The 25,225-nt window shown below is 31.4% G+C and overlaps 1 protein-coding gene across 2 annotated transcripts; it reads left to right on the forward strand.

The window, feature by feature from the left end:
- The first annotated feature begins 43 nt into the window (after positions 1 to 43).
- Positions 44 to 17,408, forward strand: LOC127720494 (fumarate hydratase class I, aerobic-like). Of its 2 annotated transcripts, none has more exons than XM_052227081.1 (13): positions 44 to 85; positions 2,924 to 3,088; positions 4,254 to 4,381; positions 4,933 to 5,071; positions 6,408 to 6,508; positions 7,717 to 7,923; positions 10,605 to 10,731; positions 11,418 to 11,608; positions 12,001 to 12,111; positions 13,136 to 13,342; positions 14,120 to 14,239; positions 15,983 to 16,100; positions 16,867 to 17,408. In XM_052227081.1, the coding sequence occupies exons 2-13, from the start codon at positions 2,929 to 2,931 to the stop codon at positions 16,965 to 16,967; spliced, it is 1,710 nt and encodes a 569-aa protein (XP_052083041.1). In that variant the 5' UTR covers positions 44 to 85; positions 2,924 to 2,928; the 3' UTR covers positions 16,968 to 17,408. The 2 variants fall into 2 exon arrangements, with proteins under 2 accessions (XP_052083041.1, XP_052083042.1); XM_052227082.1 differs by having other exon boundaries at positions 82 to 126.
- Positions 17,409 to 25,225: the final 7,817 nt, after the last annotated feature.

Genomic DNA, 25,225 nt, shown 5'->3' on the forward strand with positions numbered 1-25,225 from the left:
TTTCTAAGCGTCTGTACGAGACAGAATACTTTTATTTTCGGAACCTCTTTGACACATTTATTGGAGCAGAATTCTGTTTCAGAAGGTTATTTGTTCATCAGTAGAATTTTGAGGTTCAGGTCCTCGGTAGATTTAATGAATGGTTGCAAAACATCACAATCTTTACAGAATGTTCATTAAGCAATTTAGATTATATGTTCTAATTACATTTTTTAACGATTTTTGTTTGAAGCACTTTAGAAGTTTAGTCAGGGCTCATTATAAATTTTCTTAGAATCTGATTTGTCAATACACTAATTCCTTTGGGATTCTGAGTTCGGATCGATTTTCTGATTTGGCTGCCTCAAAATCCCTTAATAACTACCTCACCTCTAACCGGTGCCTTTTACACCCACAGCTCCATTCAATACACTCGGTCAGTAAGAATTAAATTAGAAGATGCATAAGTCTCTCAGAATCCGTTAAATTTTGAAAATACCTTACTTTAAATGATAGGGATAAATTAGTAGTTCGTATCTGATAGAAAACTCTTGCCATTGCCTATTACAATTTTAAAATTTGATGGACGTAATTTTCTGAGGAATCCTATTACGTTTGGCAACATACCTTTTCGCCCACTTACCTGTTTATCCCATGTCAACTTTGCCCTTATTATTATTTTGTATTGTTTGTTGTGTTGAATAATTGTGTCATGATATTATGTGAATAAGAAGTGTTGAAATAAAGTGAAAAATTTAAGAAATATTCTTTTAATTTATTTAGAAGAGTCGAAACAATTCAATTTCAAAAGCCATGCTGTGAATTCAAATTCGCTTTCTTCTTTTACAATTCCTTTGTTCACTCAGTGTTTTAAGTTGCCACATTTTTATAATTCCAAACTTGTTCTTTTATCATGTTTATGATACTTTCATAATTTAACCACCAAAGCTACGTGTAGTTATTAAAACAGAGATCAAACACAGAATAATACATAATTGGCATTGTACATATATCTGAGACGTACAATGTATAATACAAATAAGATTTATTGTATTTATCATTTAATAACAATCTCTAAATGAGGCTCTTTGTCTTATCAACAAATTTCAAAAATATTTTCATTTTTCCCCAGTAATTTTACCTTTTATTTAAATGAACAAAATAAATAAAATCAAAATTAATATATACCATGAATAATAAAAATATAACTTTATAAATGATGAGGGCGAACGGACTCAACGGACCTGATACATTGTGCAATATTAACTATCAGATTTGATGTATCATTAATCATCATTTCATGAATAAAAATTACGTATGACAGTAAAAATTCTTATAAATCATAAGCCTCCAGTCATGGTTGCAGTTCCTAAATTGCCTATTGGACTTGATGAGTTTTCAGATAATTTTTGATATTTCAAGTTAAATAAAAGTAACAACTAGTTTGATAAGCATGATAAGTTAACAATATAAAAACTATTACAAAAGTTACAATGAAAAATGGTGCTTGAAGCTATAATTTTGGTTTCATGTGTATTGGGTAGGTTTCACCTTCATGTTGACGTATTATACTACATTGTGGATTATGATGGATGATTGTTAACAACTTTCAATTTCTGGTATCTTTACCATAAGATTTTCAATAAAATTATTGAAATTTCGATGATAACTAAATGACTATATATATGAGAAATGTATGAAGTGGTTGTTTGATTCAATAATTCTGAATTTCATAAATAACAATTTTTAAAAAGTATTAGAAGAAGTACAAAAATGTAAAGGTATAGGGGGAGGGTTGAGATCTCAAAAAACATGTTTAACCCCGCCGCATTTTTGCGCCTGTCCCAAGTCAGGAGCCTCTGGTCTTTGTTAGTCTTGTATCATTTTTAATTTTAGTTTCTTGTGTATAATTTGGAGTTTAGTATGACGTCCATTATCACTGAACTAGTATACATATTTGTTTCGGGGCCAGCTGAAGGACGCCTCCCGGTGCGGGAGTTTCTCGCTGCATTGAAGACCCATTGGTGGCCTTCGGCTGTTGTCTGCTCTATGGTCGGGTTGTTGTCTCTTTGACACATTCCCCATTTCCATTCTCAATTTTAAAGATATCTAAACTTATTTTCAACAAATATTTTTTACAATGTTTAGAGACATTTATAATATGACTTATCAGTCAGGGGTACTACTTAAACAAGTGATTTCAGAATCACTCCCTCGAGTGATTTTGGCAGTGAAATTTAAAAAATTTTCACACACACTTTTTAAAATCACTGAAACAAGTAATTTTAGAAGTTAAAATGTAATCACTTTAATAAGTGTTTATAACATTTTCTTGATATTTTTCACACAAGCTTGATTTTTTTATTGGTAAAAAGACAACAATTCCATTGAAAAAACAACTATGTATATGCAGAAATTGTCTTTTGCTTGAGAAGCCTGACACTTTTACAGTTTTTTTAAAATATGCAAAAACTGGAATAGTTTGTAGATGAGGTCATAACCTTGAAGTAGATCATTCTAACTCTAAAGAAAATCAATCAGGTTACCTAATATTGTTGATCTTTGTCTGATAGTAAGAGTAGTTAATGAATTTTTGATTACAGAAAAATTCCCAAGGGTACTTTTAAAAGCTTTAGCGCACTAACTTACTGCCCAAGCGCACTGGTGAAATTAATATACAAAGAAAAAGGGATAATTGATTTATGTAGGAAAATTATAGAAAAGATTGTGAAAATATGGAAAATCAATGAAATTAGCATTTGAAGATCAAGGAAAACACTAAAATCACTTAAATAGGTGATAACTGAATTTATCAAATCACTGAAATAAGTGATGATGAAATCACTTGTTTAAGTAGCACCCCTGACTGCTTATGTGTGAAGATAACAATATATTTTAATTTATGTTTCATGTTTGTACTTAGATCTTTGATTTATGTCTCAAGGTACAATGCAGTCATCTAAATGTGTAAGAAGAATCTGTGCTAAGATCTACTCAGTCAGTACAAGAAACCAAAGTGCACAAGCAGCAGCTGCTGTCAAACCGTTTCATTTTCAGGATATACTGGAATCAGAAAAACCATTAGACACACCATGGAAAAAACTAACTGGTATGTAAATGTAACAATAACTGAGATAATTCGATTTCTCTTTTTAGTGGATTTCTGCTATTGTAAGTGCAGATTTTTCCTTCACGATGCCTTTATTATGCACAGTAGTTGCTTTGGCTTCTGGTACAAATAATTTTGCTTGTATAATCATTTAGCGAATTTGTGTGATGAGATGCATTCATTCATTTACTATTTTTATTGAAGCAGTTATGGAATAGGAAGTACAATTAATTTATTGAAAGGGTATGTAGAATTTAATGTAATGCTGGAGTCGAAATCACTGGCATTGTCAGCAGTTGTTGAATTTACTGACTGTCTGTATGTAACCTGAGGTCAGTCATACTGATATAAATACATTACATGTATGTTTCATTAGAATTCGTAATTTTGATTGGCTGTCAACAATCGTGAGGCTCTTCAATATCATATTTTATTTCCATATAAAATTCAACAGCTACATGTATGATCATGATCATGATGATGACTGCACATGCTATCCATGACAATGTTAAAATAATGCATTGAAATACAAACAAAAAGCTTGATATAACTCTTAATTTCATGGTTGTAGAATAAAAATATCATATCAGAATTGAATGCTTCTTTTTATAATTTTATAGGGTTGTTGAAGCGTTGGTTGTGCTTCATTTAAAATGAGCTTTGGTCAACACTTTTACAACCCTATAAAATTATAAACAGAAGCTTTCAATTCTTAAATAGGATAGTAATACACGTACAAGATGAAATAAGATAGAATTGACAAATATTTCTCCTTATCAAATAGCCTTCTTCGTGGTTAATATTTTGTATGCCCCCGCCGTAGGCAACTGGGGCATTAAGTGTTACCTTTGACCGTCCTCCAATCCGTCCATCTGTCGGTCTGTAGGTCCGTACCATTTTCTTTTCAACACTCTTAACTTAAGTTTTGCTATTCCAAGTTTGATGAAACTCAAACACAATGCTAAGAACCAAAACTAGCAGACAAAGTTCGAATTTGGGCAGTGAGTCACTTACCATTCTAGAGTTATGCCCCTTTTAAAATTTTTAAAATTGCAAAGCTTGAGCAGGGCATTCATATTCTCAGACACATTCTTCTTTTATTTTTTTAAATGTGTCAAGTTTTGATGTTATGTTTAATGTATAATTTTCATCATGTATTTTACAGGTGACTATGTGTCAACTTTTGATGTAATGGGGAAGAAAGTTCTAAAAGTAGAACCACAAGCTTTAACATTGCTAGCTGAACAGGCAATGATAGACATAGCACATCTTCTTAGACCTGGACACTTGCAGGTAATGTTCATTGAATTTTTGAACTTAAATTGAATTTTGACTTGTTTTTCGATACTAAGAATTGGTGATATATGCATCATTGCTGGTCTGACACATACCAGTAGTCCTAATATGTACAGGTATACAGAATTGATTATTGTGTAACAAAAATGTTAAAATGTTCATGGTACAGCCTAGTACATCATAGTATGCCACACAGCATCATGAGCCTGATTTGTTTGTTAGAAAAAAAAAACACTTTGCAAGCAACAATTCCATTAAATAATGTTCTCTCCAAATGTTTTAGAGGGAATACTGATTTTTAAGCTGTCACAGCGGATAATTCAGAGGGTGGATTCTGGAAAGGGGTCGTATTGTCTGTCATGGTAAAACACAACAGCGAGCGTAGAGAGGCCAAAACTTGTTTAGAATATTAATGCAAACATATATTTTACTGATCAAAATATGGTGTGCCTACCTTATACCACCACTTTCATTGTCATGTAACATGCAATTTGAAGATATTAATGCATTTAACAATTACTATGAATCCAATCTTTTTTATTTTACAGCAACTTTCAAATATCCTTAAAGATCCTGAATCTTCAGAGAATGATAAATTTGTAGCATTAGAACTTCTGAAGAATGCCAACATAGCATCAGCCATGGTTCTGCCTGGATGTCAAGACACAGGAACAGCTATTTGTATGGGTAGGGAAATGATTCATATTACACAATGTTGCCAATTGTTCTTTGGACAATACAGTACTGGTCACTTTCTAATTCTAGTTTTACTTCAGATATTTAGAATGTACAGACAAATCTTTTACAGACCCTATCAACCTTCAAATTTAAATTAAATATAACTGAGTTACTGACTTCGTGTTTGTGACTTTAATTGGAATTAAATTAAATAAGAAAATCTAAATACTGGGGCAACAGTTGAAACCAAGAATGACAAAGTATACAGGTTCTTTTTTATATATACTTTTTAGAGTTGTTTCTTTGATGGTGATTAGTAGGGTGGAGGTTCCGTTTACATTGGAGACTATTAAAAATATGCTGAAAAGTTGTTGTCTTGATAACTGTTCAACAGATGATAGTTTATGCAACTATTTAAGGAATGACTGTAATATTTTTTCTGTCCATGAAGAAATAACATCAAAAATGTGGTGCACACTGAATAACCCACATAGCGAGTTATTTTAAAGTGTGCACCACATTTTTTATGTTATTTCGAATAGACAGAAAAAATATTACAGTCATTTCTTATAATTTAATTCTTAATTCCATTTTAAACCGGAGTAAATCATGAAAAAACGTTGATGACGTCAAAGTCACATGACAAAATTATGTCTATGAGCTGATAAACAAAACAACGTCAGCCAATCGGAAGAAGCGTTACATCCAAAATTAAATTATATGAAGATAAAGAATATCTGAAGTTGCATGCTTTTATTGGCCTATAAAGGAACAATACATGAACTTTTGTCTTGTGTCGAGATGAAACTCTCTATACTTCCCCCCTATTTACAGCTATACAGTGAGGGCATGCTTTTCATAACACTAGCTTGAAAGTTAAAATAAGACTTTAAAAGGGATTTATTGAGAAATGCAAAATTTTATGATACAGCTAGAGATATAAGTGAAGACAAAATGGCAAGACATATGGCCTGGATACTTGCCTTTCATTTGGGATTGTATGTTGAACTCTTAGACGGTTTTTTGTTTTGTTCAAACTGTTGTTGCATTGCTGTCTTGTTAATGTTTATCCAACATCTTCTTTGACGTAATTAAATCATGTTGATTGATTACTTTCTAAGTATTCCTTGACGAGGTTCTAGGTGGTGTTTACAGAATAGAGAATGATGGGCAAAACAAATAGAATAATGAAAAAAAAAATAAAGAAAAGAAAAAAATGGACTAAAATTATTAAAAAAAAAAGAGAATAATGGGTAGAGAAAAATGGCCTAAAAATTTAAAGAATACAGAAATAAAGACCCCTCATTGACATATTTTGAGTAAACATTTATTTTATATTTTTCAGGAAAGAAGGGTCAGTATGTATGGACAGAAGGTAATGATGCTGAAGCTTTATCCAAAGGTGTTTATAACACATATACACAGAAAAATCTCAGGTATTCACAGGTAATTTTCCTGAATATATTTGTACTGGTACATATAAACTCCACATAAACTACACATAATATATTTTACCTAGCTTTGATTTGTAGGATCTGACCCGATAGCTAATTTCTATTGCATCCATTTGTTACATAAATTTATCTTCAGGTATACATCATTTTGCTAGATAAAACTAAAAGTGGCAGGTTTATGCTTCTTATATGTTTATGTGATTAGTAGAGGGTAGGAATGCCCATTACCGTCAGGCTTCAAACAGTAATTTTCGGCTACCGTTAACATCAAATTGGTTAAAATTTTACCATGATTCGTCAAAATATCCTTATCGTGATTCGTCAGAGGTCTCAAATAATTATCGGTACCATTATTTTTGGAAAAAAATTTACGTGATTTGTAAAAATCAGTCGATTTTTTTTATCGTCTTAAAGAAAGTGTATGATTTATCTTCATGCACCAAAAATTACCGTTAACATCATTTGGCAATTTGTTTTACGTTATTGCATGAAGGTACCCCCATTACGACCCTCTTAGTACACATCTGATGAGTTGAGTCCATAACAACTGATTTTAACAGTTTTTTCTTAATGTTGTGCTGTTACACCACTGTCTCAAATTGTTTTTTTATTTTCTTTGTTGTTGTTGTTATTTGCGGTTTTTATGCCCCCCTACGATAGTAGAGGGGCACTCTGTTTTTCTGTCTGTGCGTCTGTTCGTTCGTCCGTCTGTCTGTCCCGCTTCAGGTTAAAGTTTTTGGTCAAGATAGTTTTTGATGAAGTTGAAGTCCAATCAACTTGAAACTTAGTACACATGTTCCCTATGATATGATCTTTCTAATTTTAATGCCAAATTAGAGTTTTTACCCCAATTTCACGGTCCACTGAACATTGAAAATGATAGTGCGAGTGGGGCATCTGTGTACTATGGACATTCTTGATATCTTTAGATGGTTACAACCACAAAAATCTGTTTCTTATGAAGACTAAATGGTGCTACTTAAATCGTTTAGATGGACCATATTCTATTCATTATCTATTGTTACAGAATAGTCCTGACTGTTGAACATACTTTTGAATTCTTTTAGCATTTCTTTCTCATCATAATGTAATAATGTAGGCATGAAGAATGCATTGGATAATGGATTAAGCACATCAATATGTGTACGACTGTTCATGTTCACGTCCATGACACTCTTTTAAACTTGCTTGATTTTTCAGGTAGCACCAATGGATATGTACACAGAAGTGAACACAAAGACAAATCTCCCTGCACAGATTGAAATCTATTCTACAGACTCAAGTCAGTATGACTTCCTGTTTATAGCCAAAGGAGGCGGATCTGCAAATAAAACATTTCTATATCAACAAACTAAAGCTCTACTGAATCCAGAAAAACTTCTGAAGTTTGTGGATGAGAAAGCAAAGGTGACCGAATTTATAAGAAGTCGTCTTTACTGTAAAAAAGGTTAAAATATCACTCCTTAAATGTTTTTTTTTCTCAAAAACACTATTGTGAAAAATCATTCTTTAAAAGTACTTTCAGTTCCCAAATTCAAGCACATATAAAACCAATTTTCTTTTTGGAGAAGGAAGTATGAAATGCCCATGTTTTGTTAAGCATTGTTGCAAAATGTTTTTAGTGCTTAGTCCTCATTCCAAAAGAAATAAATGGTTACAAGAGGCCAGCAGATATGGAGATAAAATACACATGTATTTCTTTTCTTATGCCAGACCAGGGGTCAATTACTTTGAAATGTTATGAATTAAACTACAATAACATTACGTAAACATTCAACTAAATTACAATTGCAACTATGAAATTTGATTAATTAAATTAAAATTACATTACAAAAACCTTCAACTACATTGCAATTGCAATTTATACACCATTTTATCTTGAATAATCAATTAAATTACAATTGCATTTCCAAGATTGCTACATGTGCTTAATTACAAATTTAATACAAATGATACAATAATACAGCCTGAAAAATTTAATCCAGTGAACATATTTAATATGTGAATGAGATATCATTTCTTACATGTAGCTATATAGATCCACCATCTTTTCACTTTACATTCCAGTGGGAAATCTAGTGACAAGATATTACCTCCCCTGTAAACACTGAAAACTAGATCTTTTCAATGTTTGTCACGTTTTAACAAGGATGCTATCAATTATAAATTCACGGGAAAATGCTCTGGTAAATAGTTAAAATAGAAATAAGTTGAAATAAAAACAAAACTTCTATTTAATGTTATCAATTCCCTCCTTAAAAAGTAAACGATGAGTACAGCAGGCTATAGGAGCTTGATGTAAAATTGGTTTGAAATGTTGCTATGCGAATAAATTCCTGGAGTGCCAACTTCAATTTATTTTTCAACTGGCTGTATACCTCTCTGGAACATGCTAATTATCCATATATATATGCAGCTAGATCAGAGGAGTTCAGGGGGGAAATTCCAAAGGAATTGATTGATATGCACCAAAGATTAACATTTTTGTAATTAAGTTACTAAAAAAATATAAGCAAATTCAAAAGGACTTAATCCCTATGTAAAAATTGAAGGGAAAAAATCGAAAAGACTGCAAATACATGTACAAAAATCGAGACGACCTTTTCTTAAAATTGTATAAAAAATAGTAAAAAGAATTATTTATCTTTAATTTTTTAACCTGTACAGACAGACTTTTAATATTACATTCACGAAAAGACAATATTTCTATATTGAATGTTTATGTGACATAGAGCAGGTCGGTGTACTCGAAAACTTAGACGTGAAAAATAGTCTATTTTGGAAAATTGTAACATGCTAAGGACTTAGTGGAACACCCTGAAAATTGGTAACCCGAAAGATCTCTAGATTCTGTATGTTCATGATTTTTTTAATTTTTTTTATCAATATGCAGCATTACATTTTTTTTGCTCACCTGTCCCAAAGGGCCAAGTGGGCTTTTCTCATCACATGGCGTCCATCGTCCGTCGTCGTCTGTTGTCCATTAAATTTTACAAAAATCTTCTCCTCTGAAACTACTTGGCCAAATTTAACCAAACTTGGCCACAATCATCATTGGGGTATCTAGTTTTAAAAATTTGTCTGGTGACCCAGCCAACCAACCAAGATGGCCGCCATGGCTAAAAATAGAACATAGGGGTAAAATGTAGATTTTGGCTTATATCTCTGAAACCAAAGCATTTAGAGCAAATCTGACCGGGGGGGGGGGGGGGGGGGGTAAAATTGTTTATCAGGTCAAGATCTATCTTCCCTGAAATATTCAGATGAATCAGACAACCCGCTGTTGGGTTGCTGCCCCTGAATTGGTAATTTTAAGGAATTTTTTCCGTTTTTGGTTATTATCTTGAATATTATTATAGATAGAGATAAACTGTAAACAGCAATAATGTTCAGCAAAGTAAGATCTACAAATTAGTCAACTTGACCAAAATGGTCAGTTGACCCCTTAAGGAGTTATTGCCCTTTATAGTCAATTTTTTACAATTTTCATAAATTTTGTAAATTTTTGTAAATTTTTACAAAATATTTTCCACTGTAACTACTGGGCCAAGTTCATTATAGATAGAGATAATAGTAAGGAGCAAGAATGTTCAGTAAAGTAAGATCTACAAACACATCACCATCACCAAAACACAATTTTGTCATGAATCCATCTGTGTCCTTTGTTTAATATGCACATAGACCAAGGTGAGCGACACAGGCTCTTTAGAGCCTCTAGTTAGATTTCAGTGTCACAAACTTCTAATGCAATTATCTCGATAAATACTGAACATAAAAATCGTGTATTTGCATGTATATTTCTAATAACATAGTTTAACAAATAATTTCTTTAAAATGTACAATTGTTGTTTAGAAATAACTATTGATCAGTATTGTCACCGGTATTGTTTTATTATTGATATTTTCGACTTTTTCATAAGAAAAGTGAATTTTCTATTGTCTTCATTGACTAGATTTCCCACTGATTCTATTTAAACATGATTGATGGTTTAAATTTTGAATCATTCAGAAAACATCATTCTGTAAGGTCTTATTCCATCTGTACTTTATCTTATAAATTGTTATTGTTCTTAACTTCCTGTTTTCAGACCCTAGGTACTGCAGCATGCCCACCTTATCATTTGGCTGTTGTTATTGGAGGAACATCGGCAGAATTTAATCTGAAGACTGTAAAACTTGCCTCTGCTAAATATTTAGATAATTTACCATGTGAAGGTTAGTAAAAGGTGGTTATCAAACTCGCCTCTGCTAAATATTTTGATAATCTGTTTGTCATTTTGAGTTGATTGCTCTTGGTCACACTTGACATTGTAGGATCAAATCTATTTGTCATCACAATGCCATGATATTGAAATTTCTAAATAATTTAGCAGAATCATATAGATAATTGATGATACAGTTTGATGAAAAAAGGGAAACGTGGTATGATTGCCAATGAGACAACTATCCATAAAGGCGTATTAATAAAAATTCAATTGTTTGTAAATGAGTAAATCTAATATGTATGTATGGCTAAATGCATTGTTTTTGAAGGTATGATAAGAAAAATTGTAAATCTGTCCAACAGTTTGTGTTTTAGAATGTTACATTGTGTTAATTAACTATCTCTTTATTATCAGTTGCTAACGAATGGATTAAAAATTACTTTTACTAGATGATTATGAAAAGGTAGTATTGTACGAAGAGAGTACTGTAATTTAGTTCAACAGGAAATATTTGTGGACATATCTACTGATTTGCATTCTTAATCAGCCGTGATTTATATGGTTAACGGTAGATTTTTGACATTGTACAAACAAGATAAAGCTTAAAAACTCTTTAGCAAATTCACATATACAACAAATAAAAAATTATTAAAAAAAGTGTGTGTACACTAGATTTTATATGTGTATATTACACAGGAAATGAACATGGAAGAGGATTCAGAGATAGAAAATTAGAAGAAGAAATCCACAAATTGACACAGAGAGCTGGGATAGGAGCCCAGTTTGGTGGGAAATACTTCTGCCATGACGTTAGGGTTATTAGACTGCCAAGACATGGTGCTTCTTGTCCTGTAGGGATAGGTGTTTCATGCTCTGCAGATCGACAGGTAGGTTTGTTTTGAATAAGACAAAGGCTAAAGAAAATTTTATATCCTTTATCTAGAAATTTTAGCATTAGTTTAATTTTCCCTATTTTCGCAGCAGACAATTTTTTGGCAAATTTTACCCTATATCACATGCAAATAATGGACCGGGAAGACTCAGCTAAAAAAAAACTGACAGGAAAGTACACTTTAAAATGATATGTTGAGCCATGAATACTGCACCCAGAAATATATGAGTAGTCTGAACAACAAAAAACATTGAACTGAGTACACAAAATATGTAACAATAAGTCAAATCAAATTAAATAGCAAAACAAATAACATGGAATCACATTTTATAAGTATTCATGCAAGGTATTGTATATGGTTTTACTATTTTTATCCATTTTATGTAGGCATTAGGTAAAATCACAGAAGATGGAGTGTTTTTAGAACAGTTAGAAACAAATGTATCTAAATATTTACCAGAAGTAGAAAGTAAAGATCTTAGTTCAGAAGTTGTTCAAGTAAGTTCAAACAGATCGAATATTGTAAAGTGACAAATTACGCACATTCAAATAAAACATTACGTACTAAACTCATTGAAATGGTGATGATCATTATGAGGGTCATTGTTTGATTTAGAACAGTAAGAAAATTGCCATGTTTGCCTGCAGATTCAACATGGCTGCCAAATATTTTACATTCAGTTTAATAGAGGCAAATTCAGATTTCCAACTAAGTACTAAAGAACAAAAGAAAACAATGACTTTATCATTTATTGTTCAGAATCATGTGTTGAATTTATTACTTGTAGGAATATTGAGATTTTAAGGGCATCCATTTCAAATTTTTAAAAATTTGTTACATTATGATCTGAAGATAGTTAATTACAGCTATTCTTTTTAAAATTGATGTGGGATTGTATGAAGGGAAGTCCAAAGCTCCCCACAACCAAAAATACGTTCAGTAAGTTTGCATACATCAAATTAAAATTCAACTGTAAATTACCAACAAACCATTTCCAAAAACTACAGTTTCCTTTCCACCCTCCATCATACATTTTAATGACCTAGGCCATAATAAAAATGCCTAATTATGCAATATCTTTTCAAAATGTCATTCTTGCTTACATAATAATTATATAATCGGAAACAAAGCTTCAGTTTTTATACGACCGCAAAATTTTTGCGGTCGTATATTGGTATCACTTCGATTATGACCATATCTTGAGGGAAAGTTTTTTTTTAAAAAAGGGGGGAAGATGAAAAAAAATTTGGGGCGGGGGGGGGGGGGAAGAAATTGTGGAGGGGGGTCAATTCACAACAGCATAGTGTATTGCACAAAAGCAAAAAATTGAATATAACCAATTCTAATCTTAAGTGTATACATGGTAATGTTTGTTTACCTATATATTAACAAACATTTTTGTACACTATATAGTATTCTGCATTCATTTTTTGCATGTATAAATTATTCATAAGATACAACAATGAATGCTTTTAACAGATTAGATTTTCAGATTATTTTCTACATTATACTTTTTTTAAGGTCGACTTGAATCAGCCCATGGCAGAAGTTCTGAAGGTTTTAAGCAATTATCCAATCAGAACTCGTGTTAGTCTGAATGGGACATTGGTTGTTGCTAGAGACATTGCACATGCCAAATTGAAAGAAAGGCTTGACAGTGGTGAAGGATTACCTGAATATGTAAAAAATCATCCAATATATTATGCTGGCCCTGCTAAAACACCAAAGGTTAGTGACTACATAAACATATGTGATTTGCAGAGAAAAGAGCCTTTAAATTTAAAAGAACAAGTCTATTTAATTTACTTAAACTCTTAACTTTAGAATTTTTCTGTTTATATAGGGAAATTGTCAACTTGTGGAAAACTGAACATATTTGGGTTTTTTTTTTTTATAAATGATTGGAAATGTTAGATTTGAACATAATATAATGACATATGTCTTTTGCTGTTTAATTTTTTCAAACAAGTACAGAGTCCATCCATTTTTTTTTTTAAATTCTTAAATATCATTTTGTCAGAGTTTACAAGGATATTCCCAACTCATGTAAAAATGGTAAAAATTACTGATTTTAAAATAAATTTATCAAAATGATGATTTTGAAGACCTAATTATGCTATTGTTGCATGTGTACACGTTTTCAACAATTTGCTGTATCTCTTGATTTTGAAATAATTTTTTGCCCCTGTGTGGAAATTTCTGGATTTGCACCTTCTGTATTTTCACCCTCTATGTTGCTATAGAAGTCGTATCAAAAAGCCATACATGATACCAAATCAAAAAAGATTAAAAAAATACCTTGGTAATACAATGATCTACAAAAATGTTTTTATTTCACAAAAAACTAAAGACCAAAGAACACAAACTTTTATATAAAAACTGTAATAAACTTAGGTTCTCATGGTAAAATATCACAGAAAGGGTTTGGAATATTGAAGCAAACACAAACCTTTTCAAATTGCCTTTCTAGCTAATCTAATACATAATATGATGAATTAAATTTAGGGTTTTGCCAGTGGGTCATTTGGTCCAACAACTGCTGGTAGAATGGATTCCTATGTTGAACAATTTCAAAAGGATGGAGGTAGTATGATCATGTTAGCAAAAGGAAACAGGAGTAAACAGGTAGATATGAAAGTCCATTATTACATTTATCCATACTTAATTACTGTTGCAAAAATATACAATTATTTAAACAGCGGAACACCTTAATTTTCGGTAGTAGACACATATGCGAAATTCATTTTAGTCAATGTCATTCAAATAAGAGATGGGTTCTCTATTATCTTTGAGAGAATTTATTATTTAGACCAGTTTTTATCCCCCCCCCCCCCCCCCCCCCCCCCCCCATAGCGGAGGGGGGCATCAAGTATTACCCTTGTCTGTACGTACATCCCAAAATTGGTTTCCGTTCTCTAACTTGAGTTTGCCTCAACCAAATGTTATGAAACTTATACACAATGCTTATTACCACAAAATACAGATCAAGTTTGAATTTTGGTAGCGTCACTTTAACTGTTCTAGAGTTATGCCACTTTATAAATTGAAAAATTACAAAAATTTTTGTTTCCATTCTCTAACTTAAGTTTGCCTCAACCAAATGTTATGAAACTTATACACAATGCTTATTATCACAAAATAAAGATCAAGTTTGAATTTTGTTGGGTCACTTTAACCATTCTCGAGTTATGCCCCTTTATAAATGGAAAAAAATGCAAAATTTTTAGTTTCCGTTCTCTAACTTAAGTTGCCTCAACCAAATGTTATGAAACTTATACACAATGCTTTTTACCACAAAACACAGATCAATTTGAATTTTGGTGGCGTCACTTTAATCATCCAGTTATGCCCCTTTATGAATCGAAAAATTGCAAAATTTTTAGTTTCCATTCTGTAACTTAAGTTTGCCCCAACCAAACATTATGAAACCTTTACACAATACTTATTACCACAAAACTCAGATCAAGTACAAATTTGGGTAGCGTCACTTTTATTGTTCTTGAGTTATGTCCCTTTATAATGTTGTATGCAAGCGGGGGCATCATCTGTGTCCATGTGGACACATTCTCCATTTATTTTGGCATGGAGTCAAGATTATATAAAATTAAATATAATCTTTTTGAGGCCAGTGTCCACAGTATGTGGATATACTTCAAAAAGTTATTATTATAAAGTTCAATATAATTCATAATTTTACTGTAAGAAACAGGTGATTTGGTTAGGTATCTCTTTCATCATATATCAGATAGCAGGACATTTTTACCTGTGTCTAATTTTTGGCTATTTAAGAGGTCAACATTTTACACGAAATTTGTCATGCACAAATATATTTTGTTGTCCATATAAATGCGTTGTACAAAGATCAGTATTGGAAATCTGAAGTCAGCAAAATTTTAACTTGCCCTTTAAAAGCCAAATGGAGAACAAAGCCAAGCACGAAAATATCCTTATATACAGTATGGTATTTATCCTAAAATGAGAGAATAGAGATTATATAGGCCGTTTTTAAATTGCTGGGATGAAAATTATTTATTTAAAGAACTGCATAAACAACTAAAGCTATTTGCTATTGTTACTGTAAGTTAATTGGTATTCTTTGGTGATTTTATATGGAAAACATGAATTTATGGCACAGTGTTCTCCATAAGGCCTTATAGCACTATAGTTCTGTAGTGCTTTATTTTTGTACCACAGTACTATCTGAAAATATTTTATAACAGAATGTATTATAAATGTGTTGCTGTAATTTTAGTAACTGTGCTATTTTAAATGCAATGATGCTGTATACTGGGGAAAACACTGTCAGCAGGAAGATTAGTGTTTTTTGTTTGACATATATCTAGTCTATTGACAATTTGTTTATTTCAGGTAACAAAGGCTTGTAAGACATATGGTGGATTTTATCTTGGATCCATTGGAGGTCCAGCTGCAATACTAGCACAGAACTGTATCAAAAAAGTTGAAGTATTAGAATATCCAGAATTAGGTTAGTTTACACCGGCAGAAAATGGAAATAATTAATTTTATAAGTTTTATAGTAATACTATTGATGATAAAGGCTGTATACAAGTATTTTTTAGATTGAAATTTTTTAAATATGAAATATAATAGTCAGATTTCAGAAAAATAAACAAAAAGTATAATTTAAAAAAAACCCAACTTTAAACATTTTATTATCTATGAAAAACTATGAAGGATGTACTAATTAGCCTCTTTTTTTATACCATACCTTCGATCGCAGAGTGGCAATATGTTTTCTGGTCTTTGCATCCATTCCACAATTTACATATACACCAAATTAGGGTTTGACCCAGATTTCGTTTAACACTGAACAGTGATAGTGTGAGCAGGGCATGGTGTTCCCATGGACACATATTCTTGTTGAATTCTCAGATGTAACATAGATTCTCTATTCAGCTGCTCTATAATGATAATGAAACTCAAGTGTTTGAGTTGGTAACAAATGTTGCATCAATTGATTATTATGCCTTTAAAATAGACTTTACCATAATTATTCTGGTCTGTTTAAAATAACTTTTCAACAGCAACAACTTAAAGTATTGTTCAGGTGCAATATGTCAAATTTTAATATTTTTTTTGCAAAAAAACTGAAATTGCTAAACCACAATGAAATCACAATGCATTAGAGATTTGTATCCAAAAGAATATTTGATTTTTTAACCCTCTGAAAAAGAAACTGCCACTTATTATTATCAATTATTTCATATGCAAAATATTCTTTATTTTTTTAGGTATGGAGGCAATATGGAAAGTAGAGGTTGAGAATTTCCCAGCATTCATTGTAGTAGACAATAAAGGAAATGACTTCTTTAAAGAGTGGCAGGTGGAATAAGAAATGTTAATTTTTTAATGGATTTAAAATTCTTAAAAGATATATTTTTACTTAAAAGGCTAAACAAAAGATCAGAAACCAGATTCATATAATTGATTGTTATAAACACCAAAATAGTTATTCAGAAAAAGTTTGATAAGACAAAAAGCTCTGAAAAGATTTTGACTAATGGTTAACAATGTTTAAAATCATTATGTACTGTGTATATGCCTTTAAAAAAGTTCATAGTAAATTCTAGTTTTGATGTATTTAAAAGTAACAAAATTACAAATTTGCTATGCTGTGTTGTATTCCATGTGAATCTATTGCCATTTCACTGAATTAAAAGCTTTTAATATATTTATAGCAAAGTGAATTTCATGCTAACAGAACGTATTTAATTTTTAAATGTGATAGACAAAATGTTAGATATTTATTTGTTATATATATTTATACATGCTTTGTTATACTTTGAGTTATTTTGCCATTTTACTTTTATACAAATGCACTTATACCTAAAAAAAATTACCATTCAATAAATTGATCAGTACTCATTTTAACACTGTAAGAGGATTTTCTGATTAATTTGACAGAAAGGTAGCAGTTTCACACCAAATAAAGATGACCTTTATGCAAAACTTTGAATTTTTTTTATAGTTTGTTATAATGAGGTGCTTTTACACCACTGTCCCCGGTTAGGGGAGGATTGAATGCTCCCAAACATGTTTAACCCCGCCGTATTTTATATGTGTTTGTCCCTAGTCAGGAGCCTATAATTCAGTGGTTGTCATTTGTTGCTGTCCATTATATTTGTTTTTCGTTAATTATTTGTAACATAGGCTGTTAGTTTTATTGTTTAAATTGTTTTACATTTTGTCACGTTTTGAATTTTATAGGTTTCTATACGGTATGGGTTTTGCTCATTATTGAAGTCTGTACAGTGACCTATGGCTATAGTTGCTTACATTATCTCCATTTGGTCTCTGGTGGATAGTTGTCCCAAAGGCAATCATATCACACATATAATTTTATTATATTGATCTGACATTGTAATGGATAAGACTTCATAATTGTCCTTTACAAGTATTTGTTATAATTATCATGTGGTATTCTTTTTGTATAAGATGACACTTCCAAAATCATTCTGTGGCATTCAACGTAACATCACACAACAGAAGCACATTACCGTATGTCAGGTTTTTTTCGCGTCACCTTTTTTCCCGATTTGATGACAAAATGGGCAAGTTAAATTTTCACTGTGTATAATTTTTGCTGAATGGGAAAATACATGCGAAAAAAGTACCTTATTGTATTGTTAAAGATGTAAACAAAATAAATTTGATTGACAGATAATTGATTACAAATAAATATGTGTACTACAAACTAAATTACACACATTCGGAGATCTTTCAATAATCGTTTAAATCAAGTTCATTGCGGCATGGTAAACAATGAAGGTTTTGATAAAGTTTGTGCTGGTATAACAGAGCATTTTGAAAGCATATCTGAGTAAATATCTGTTAATTTGAATTTAGTTTTTACACTAAATGCAGAGTGTTCGGATTATGACAACAATCAATAGACGTCGGTAATTAACATTTTTGAACATGTCACTGTCTGCTGTGTTGTTAAAAGGTTAGACAAGAATGATAGGCCAATTTAATTATTATAAAAACAGATATCTTAATCAATTATACACACTCTTGTGATCTACCGATCAATACAAAAGACTTATTTTATATATAATGTAATTTCACCTTTAGGGTGAAATGAGTTTACATATCAATTTTATGTAAACTCGATAATTAGTAGTTTATTTATGAAATGTTTAAACAGCTTTAAATCTAGGAAAAGGCAGGGAAATTTACGCGGGGTCAAGTTTTCGCGTTTCTGTAGGTGCCGTGAACACAGCGATAGAATAAAACACACGCGAAAAAAAAACCAATATACAGTAAGTGAAGATGTGCAAGAAGCAAAATAATTCAGATCTGATGCAAAGGGGAGATAATTTGACATTGGTGTTTATTAAGAGTATTGTAGGGTATTGACCTTGCAAGTGAAATTCTGCATAAACTGTATTATGGATTTCAATGCAGTGTCACACACATGTAGTTTCTCATTTGCCAAAGAAAAGCTACAAAAGTAATTAATCACATGAAGATATGACTATAAACAAAATAATTCCAATCTGACATTTTGAAATGGAGTTAATTAGACATGTGCGCCTAGACATAGCCATTTGATTACATTAAGTGACATTTGTACTTGTCATCTCCTTTGTAAGAACTCCCAATATCAGTTTTTGTCAATTCTGATTTATTGGAGTAAAATAAAATTTTACTTTAATTTTGTGATTAAGGTCCTTACATCATGAGATTTGCCTCCTCAACTGCTTCAGGACCCTTGAGTGGGTATCATTGATCTATCTTCTTGTATATCTAGTATAATGTTGACATCTTAACTTGCCCTGCCACAACTGTACAAAATATACATCAACAGATTCATAAGAAATCTGATTAATTAATGATGAAAATACAACACAAACTACCCAATATGTCTCTGTACCCAAATTGTGATAAAAAGTTATGACAGACAGTTGATAAGTTGATATATGAGGGTCTGGATAGGGTTTGAAGAATAGGGAATAATGGGATGATAAAGTATCATATAAATTGGCAAAAAAAACAAAGGATGTAGAAATGAAGGATCCCCCATCCAGACCTTCATATATGATGTGTTGGTACAAGCAAGTTCATTCAGATTTGAGACTCTTGCCTTACAGTCATGCTTTAGTGATTTTCATATTTTACCTTCATTGCATGTTTTAATGTTTTTTTGGTATGTGTGTTTATGTTTTCTTGGTATGTGTGTTTATGTTTTCTTGGTATGTGTGTTTATGTTTTCTTGGTATGTGTGTTTATGTTTTCTTGGTATGTGTGTTTATGAAGCCAGTTCTTATGATTGGGTATTGCACTTGTGTTCAATGAAAAAAAATGATTGCATTGAACTCATTAGCACACAGTTCATGAAAATAATACTTTTCACATCTTGTGTGCTACTTTTTAGGTCATATAATCCATCCTGGTAAAATGATCAGCAGAAACAGATCTACAGATACATCTACTTGGCCGAAATTGTCAGTTGACTTCTCAAAGGAGTCATTGCCCTCTAACAAGGATTTTTACACATGTTGGGCATTTTGGGCAAAAAAGTATAGTAGATAAATTAAAACTGTAAACAGCAAGAATGATGAGCAAGAAAAGATCTAAAAACATAGTAAATGTATGTACATCTATAAAGCAGAAATTGTAATTCTACTTCTGATAGGAGGTATTACCCTTGAAAAAAGGTTTTTTGTCGAGCCTTCGACTTTTGTCGAAAAAGCGAGACATAGCGATCCTACATTCCGTCGGCGTCGTCGGCGTCGTCGTCGGTGGCGGCGGCGTCCACAAATATTCACTCTGTGGTTAAGGTTTTTGAAATTTTAATAACTTTCTTAAACTATCCTGGATTTCTACCAAACTTGGACAGAAGCTGGTTTATGATCATAAGATAATATTCAAAAGTAAATTTTGTAAAAAAAAAATTCCATTTTTCCCGTATTTTACTTATAAATGGACTTAGTTTTTCTGCCAAGAAACATTACATTCACTCTGTGGTTAAAGTTTTTGAAATTTTAATAACTTTCTTAAACTATCCTGGATTTCTACCAAACTTGGAAAGAAGCTTGTTTATGATCATAAGATAGTATCCAGAAGTAAATTTTGTAAAAAAAAATTCCATTTTTTCCGTATTTTACTTATAAATGGACTTAGTTTTTCTGCCAAGAAACATTACATTCACTCTGTGGTTAAAGTTTTTGAAATTTTAATAACTTTCTTAAACTATCCTGGATTTCTACCAAACTTGGAAAGAAGCTTGTTTATGATCATAAGATAGTATCCAGAAGTAAATTTTGTAAAAAAAAATTCTATTTTTTCCGTATTTTACTTATAAATGGACTTAGTTTTTTCTGCCAGTTAACATTACATTCACTCTGTGGTTAAAGTTTTTAAAATTTTAACAACTTTCTTAAACTATCCTGGATTTGTACCAAACTTGGACAGAAGCTTGTTTATGATTAAAAGCTAGTATCTAGAAGGAAATTTTGTTAAAATTTTGTTCCATTTTTTCCGTATTTTACTTATAAATGGACTTAGTTTTTCTTCCAGTTAACATTACATAGTCTGCAGTTTAAGTTTTTAAAACATTTATTAGATTCATTAACTATCCTGGATTTTTACCAAACTTAGACAGAAGCTACTTACAATCAAAAGATAGTATAGAGAGGAATATTTTTATTAATTTTTTTCCTCATTTTTGTTAAGCCTGCGATTAACAGCGAAAGTAGGCGAGACACTGGGTTCCGTGGAACCCTTACGAATTTTTAATATTTTTTTTTGTGTTTTGGACAAAAAAAAATTATATAGAAAGAAACAACAAAAAATCATCAAAATTCCAGCTCAACAAAAAGCAGATTTTAATATATGATTTATATCCTAGTCTACAATATAAGATAGTGGACATTATGCACATAGATCAAGGTGAGCGTCATTGGCTCCTTATGGAGCCTAGTTCTGCATATTAGGCCATGGCATTGTCAGTTTATTTTCGACATAGAAAAGCACTTCTGACGCATGAAATTTATAACATGTTGTTTTCATTTCTTACAGCAATGGGTCGATATCTCTGCTGGTGGACAATCAGTCCCCAAAGGTATCATCAGCTTTGGTACTGACATGATTTATAACAAACCTTTCTAAAATTGTCCGTTAATAAATTTTGAAATTATTAGAAACTAAGGTTTCAACTTCCTCAGGCAAAGTTGACCTTGGATGGATTGGCTTTTTTTCGGTCCTTTTTGGTTATAAAGCTTTTCAACTGTTTCGGTTCTGATACTTCCTTGGCTTTCAAATATTTGGCTTTGAGCGTTCCTGATGAAGGTAAATCCAGAAAAGCGCTTCGGACACATGAAATTTATAACGTGTTGTTTTCATTTTTTTAGAGTTGGAACATCCCTTTTATCTTTCGTTTCTCCTTTGCCTAACGACATAAATTTAAAAAAATAATAACTTGCATGGCCTAAACCAACCCGATCATTACAACAGTTTGAATACCTGTTAGAAACAGCGTGAATAGCTGTTAGTTACAGTGTGCATAGCTGTTAGAAACAGCGTGAATAGCTGTTAATTACAGTGTGCTGTTAGTTATAGTGTACATAGCTATTAGAAACAAAATGCGGTAAAAACAGGACAAGACAAGACAAAATATTTTATTTCCTCAGACACAAACGTGTACAAGAGGTCAAAACATGATAAAGTATACACATAAATCGGCAGCAGAGTAATGTATAATAGCACGTGATTTTCATGACATTGAGATATATACAGTATATATATATTACCTATTAAGTTTAAAGGATTACATTTGTACAGATATCTTCCTATTTATTCAGTGATTGTGAGTACCTAAATATATATATAATGTATAAAAATTGTATCTACAACAAATAAGTAATCTTTCTAAGAAAAGTACATACTTTCCTATACACCTTTATGTTGCACAATGAAAGTAAACCGATTAATTTCTGCCTTGAAGGATATTGTAAGTAATAATTAGGTACGAGATTTTGTCTAAGAAGTGACACACTAGGATGTGAACAAACACTCATATAATGATATTCGTCGCCAATATTTTGATTACATAGATGACATATCCTATTTTCTTTTAAAATATTTTTTCCATCTTCCCGTTTCAATTGGGAATTTAAGATTTGAGCATCTAAATTTAGCCATATACAATCTATCAGTATTTCCCAATCGTAGTAGATAGGGTTCTAATTCAAATATATTTTTGAATTTACCATAGAATCCTCCTCTTGAAGAATTATTAATTACAGAAAACCATTGTTGTATAAACTGATCCACAAGTTTTTGTTTGACAAGAGATTTCAACATTTCTCTATTCATAGGTATCTGATCATTCCATATAAAAGTAAGACCACTTTCATCAAGAATGGATTTGATGTACGCAACCCATTTAAGATGTTTGGGTTTACTCTGGTGAAGTTGTAACATAAGTCTATATAAAATATTAGATAATTTATTCTCATTTGAAAGCATATCATTCCAAAACATAACCATGCGTAGTTTAATAGTAATATCAATGGGATAACGACCAAGTTCCCCGTAAACCATAAAATTTGGAGTACTTTTTCTCACGTGCAGAATATTTTTACAAAACTGCAAGTGCATCCGTTCCAGTCCCTGTTTATTTTCAAATCCCCATACTTCACTAGAGTAAATCATTATAGGTAGAATAAGACAATCAAATAACTTTAGCTGTATATCTACGGGAATTGCAATATTTCTTATCTTTCTATATAGTGCATACAATGCTTTATTGGACTGTTCCAATAATTTTTTTCTAGCTGAACAAAAAGAGCCATTATAATTAAATACAATACCCAGATAAGTATATGAGTCTAAGACATCAATATTTTTACCATAAATTTTAAATTCTGGTTTAACCTTGTATTTCTTTTTACTGAAAATTACAATTTTAGTTTTACTTGTATTAACTGTGAGTTTCCATTCATTACAATATTGCTCAAAAACTGCCAATGCATGTTGCAGATCCTCCTCTGACTCAGATAAAATAACTGTATCATCTGCATATAATATTATAAAGACTTTTACATAACATAATAAGATTTCTTGGCATTTATCTGATATATTTTCAAGGTCTTTTACATCATTATCTAGTAAAAATTGACTATCTATCAGAAAACCGTTTGAATAGTGTTATTTTGTTATTTTCCGGTTTTTGGTGGGGTTCGTGTTGCTCAGTCTTTAGTTTTCTTTGCTGTTGATTGTGTGCTGTTTGTATTTTGTCGTCTTACGTTTTTTGCCATGGCATTATCAGTTTGTTTTCGACTTATGAGTTATAAAATCCCTTTGGTATCGTTCGCCTCTCTGCTAGAAACAGTGTGAATAGCTGTTTGAAACAGTTTAAATACTAGTAGCTGTTAGACGGTGTGCATAGCAGTTTGAATTAGTGTGAATGCGGTTAGAAACACGACAGGGTGAATAGCTGTTAGAAATACGGCGAATAGCTATTAGATACAGAGTGAAAAGTTGTTTTGAAACAGGATGACTAGCTGTAAGAAACTGTGAATAACTGTTTGAAATAGATTGAAAGGCTGTATGCTTTAGGGTGAATAGCTGTTAGAAACTGTGAATAGCTGTTAAAAAAGAGTGAAAGGTGTATGCATTAGGGTGAATAGCTGTTAGAAACAGGATGATTAGTTGTTAGAGACAGACAGAAAACATATTACAGTGTAAATAGCTAATAGACACAGGGTGCGTAGCTGTTAGAAGCTAAGAAAGACGAAATCAATAAGAATATAGATGAGTAAATGTAAAGAGAAGGACGAAAAGCTACACAAACTATCACCAGGTTTAAGAGTATTTACCGATAAAGGGGAGATCTGATGTGAAAAGAAAACAGCTACAGGCTTAGGAAAAACAAAAGGATGTCTTGATCTTGACTGTTACTTAAAACAAAGGAATGCTAAACGGAAAAGACTATGTGCTAATGACTTTACTTTTTCATGTATTAGTCATTAATCTGTATAAAAATTTCTTTTTTTCTGTAGGTTTTCTTCTTGTTACTTTATCCTGATTTTTATTTTGTTATGAGTTACACAAACATATATTAATATCAATCCAATTATATAGATACTAGTATTCATATTCATTATTTTGACACTTTGTTACATCATCCCCCCCTTTTTTTTTGTTATCTAGAAAGTAATTTATTTAGAACTTGAAAAAGACTAAGTTACACAAACATATATCAATCCATTTATCATATACATGTATAATTATTCATATTCATTATTTTGACAAGATTTTAAATTATCGTTTGCAAATAAAATCAATTCCTATAAAAAGAAATGTTTTAACAATATTTGTATGGTAAATATTAACATCAGAAAATATTCAATACATCAAAACTGGTATATGTAGTAAGTTTCCTCGTGACATAATAGAAAAGAAAGGATAGCTCTTTTTTGTCAGAAAAATCATGAACAGTTCGTATTTAAGTGAGTGCTAACTAATAAAATATTACAGATTTTCACTGCTCAACTGAACATCACCAAGGTAAACATATTTACAGAAAGCGATGCAATCACGAGAAGTATCATTGCCTATGATATTTTACGCTCCATTCTATTA

Source organism: Mytilus californianus, unplaced genomic scaffold, assembly GCF_021869535.1.
Source record: "Mytilus californianus isolate M0D057914Y unplaced genomic scaffold, xbMytCali1.0.p SCAF_11, whole genome shotgun sequence".
NCBI classification, from domain to species: Eukaryota; Metazoa; Mollusca; class Bivalvia; order Mytilida; family Mytilidae; genus Mytilus; species Mytilus californianus.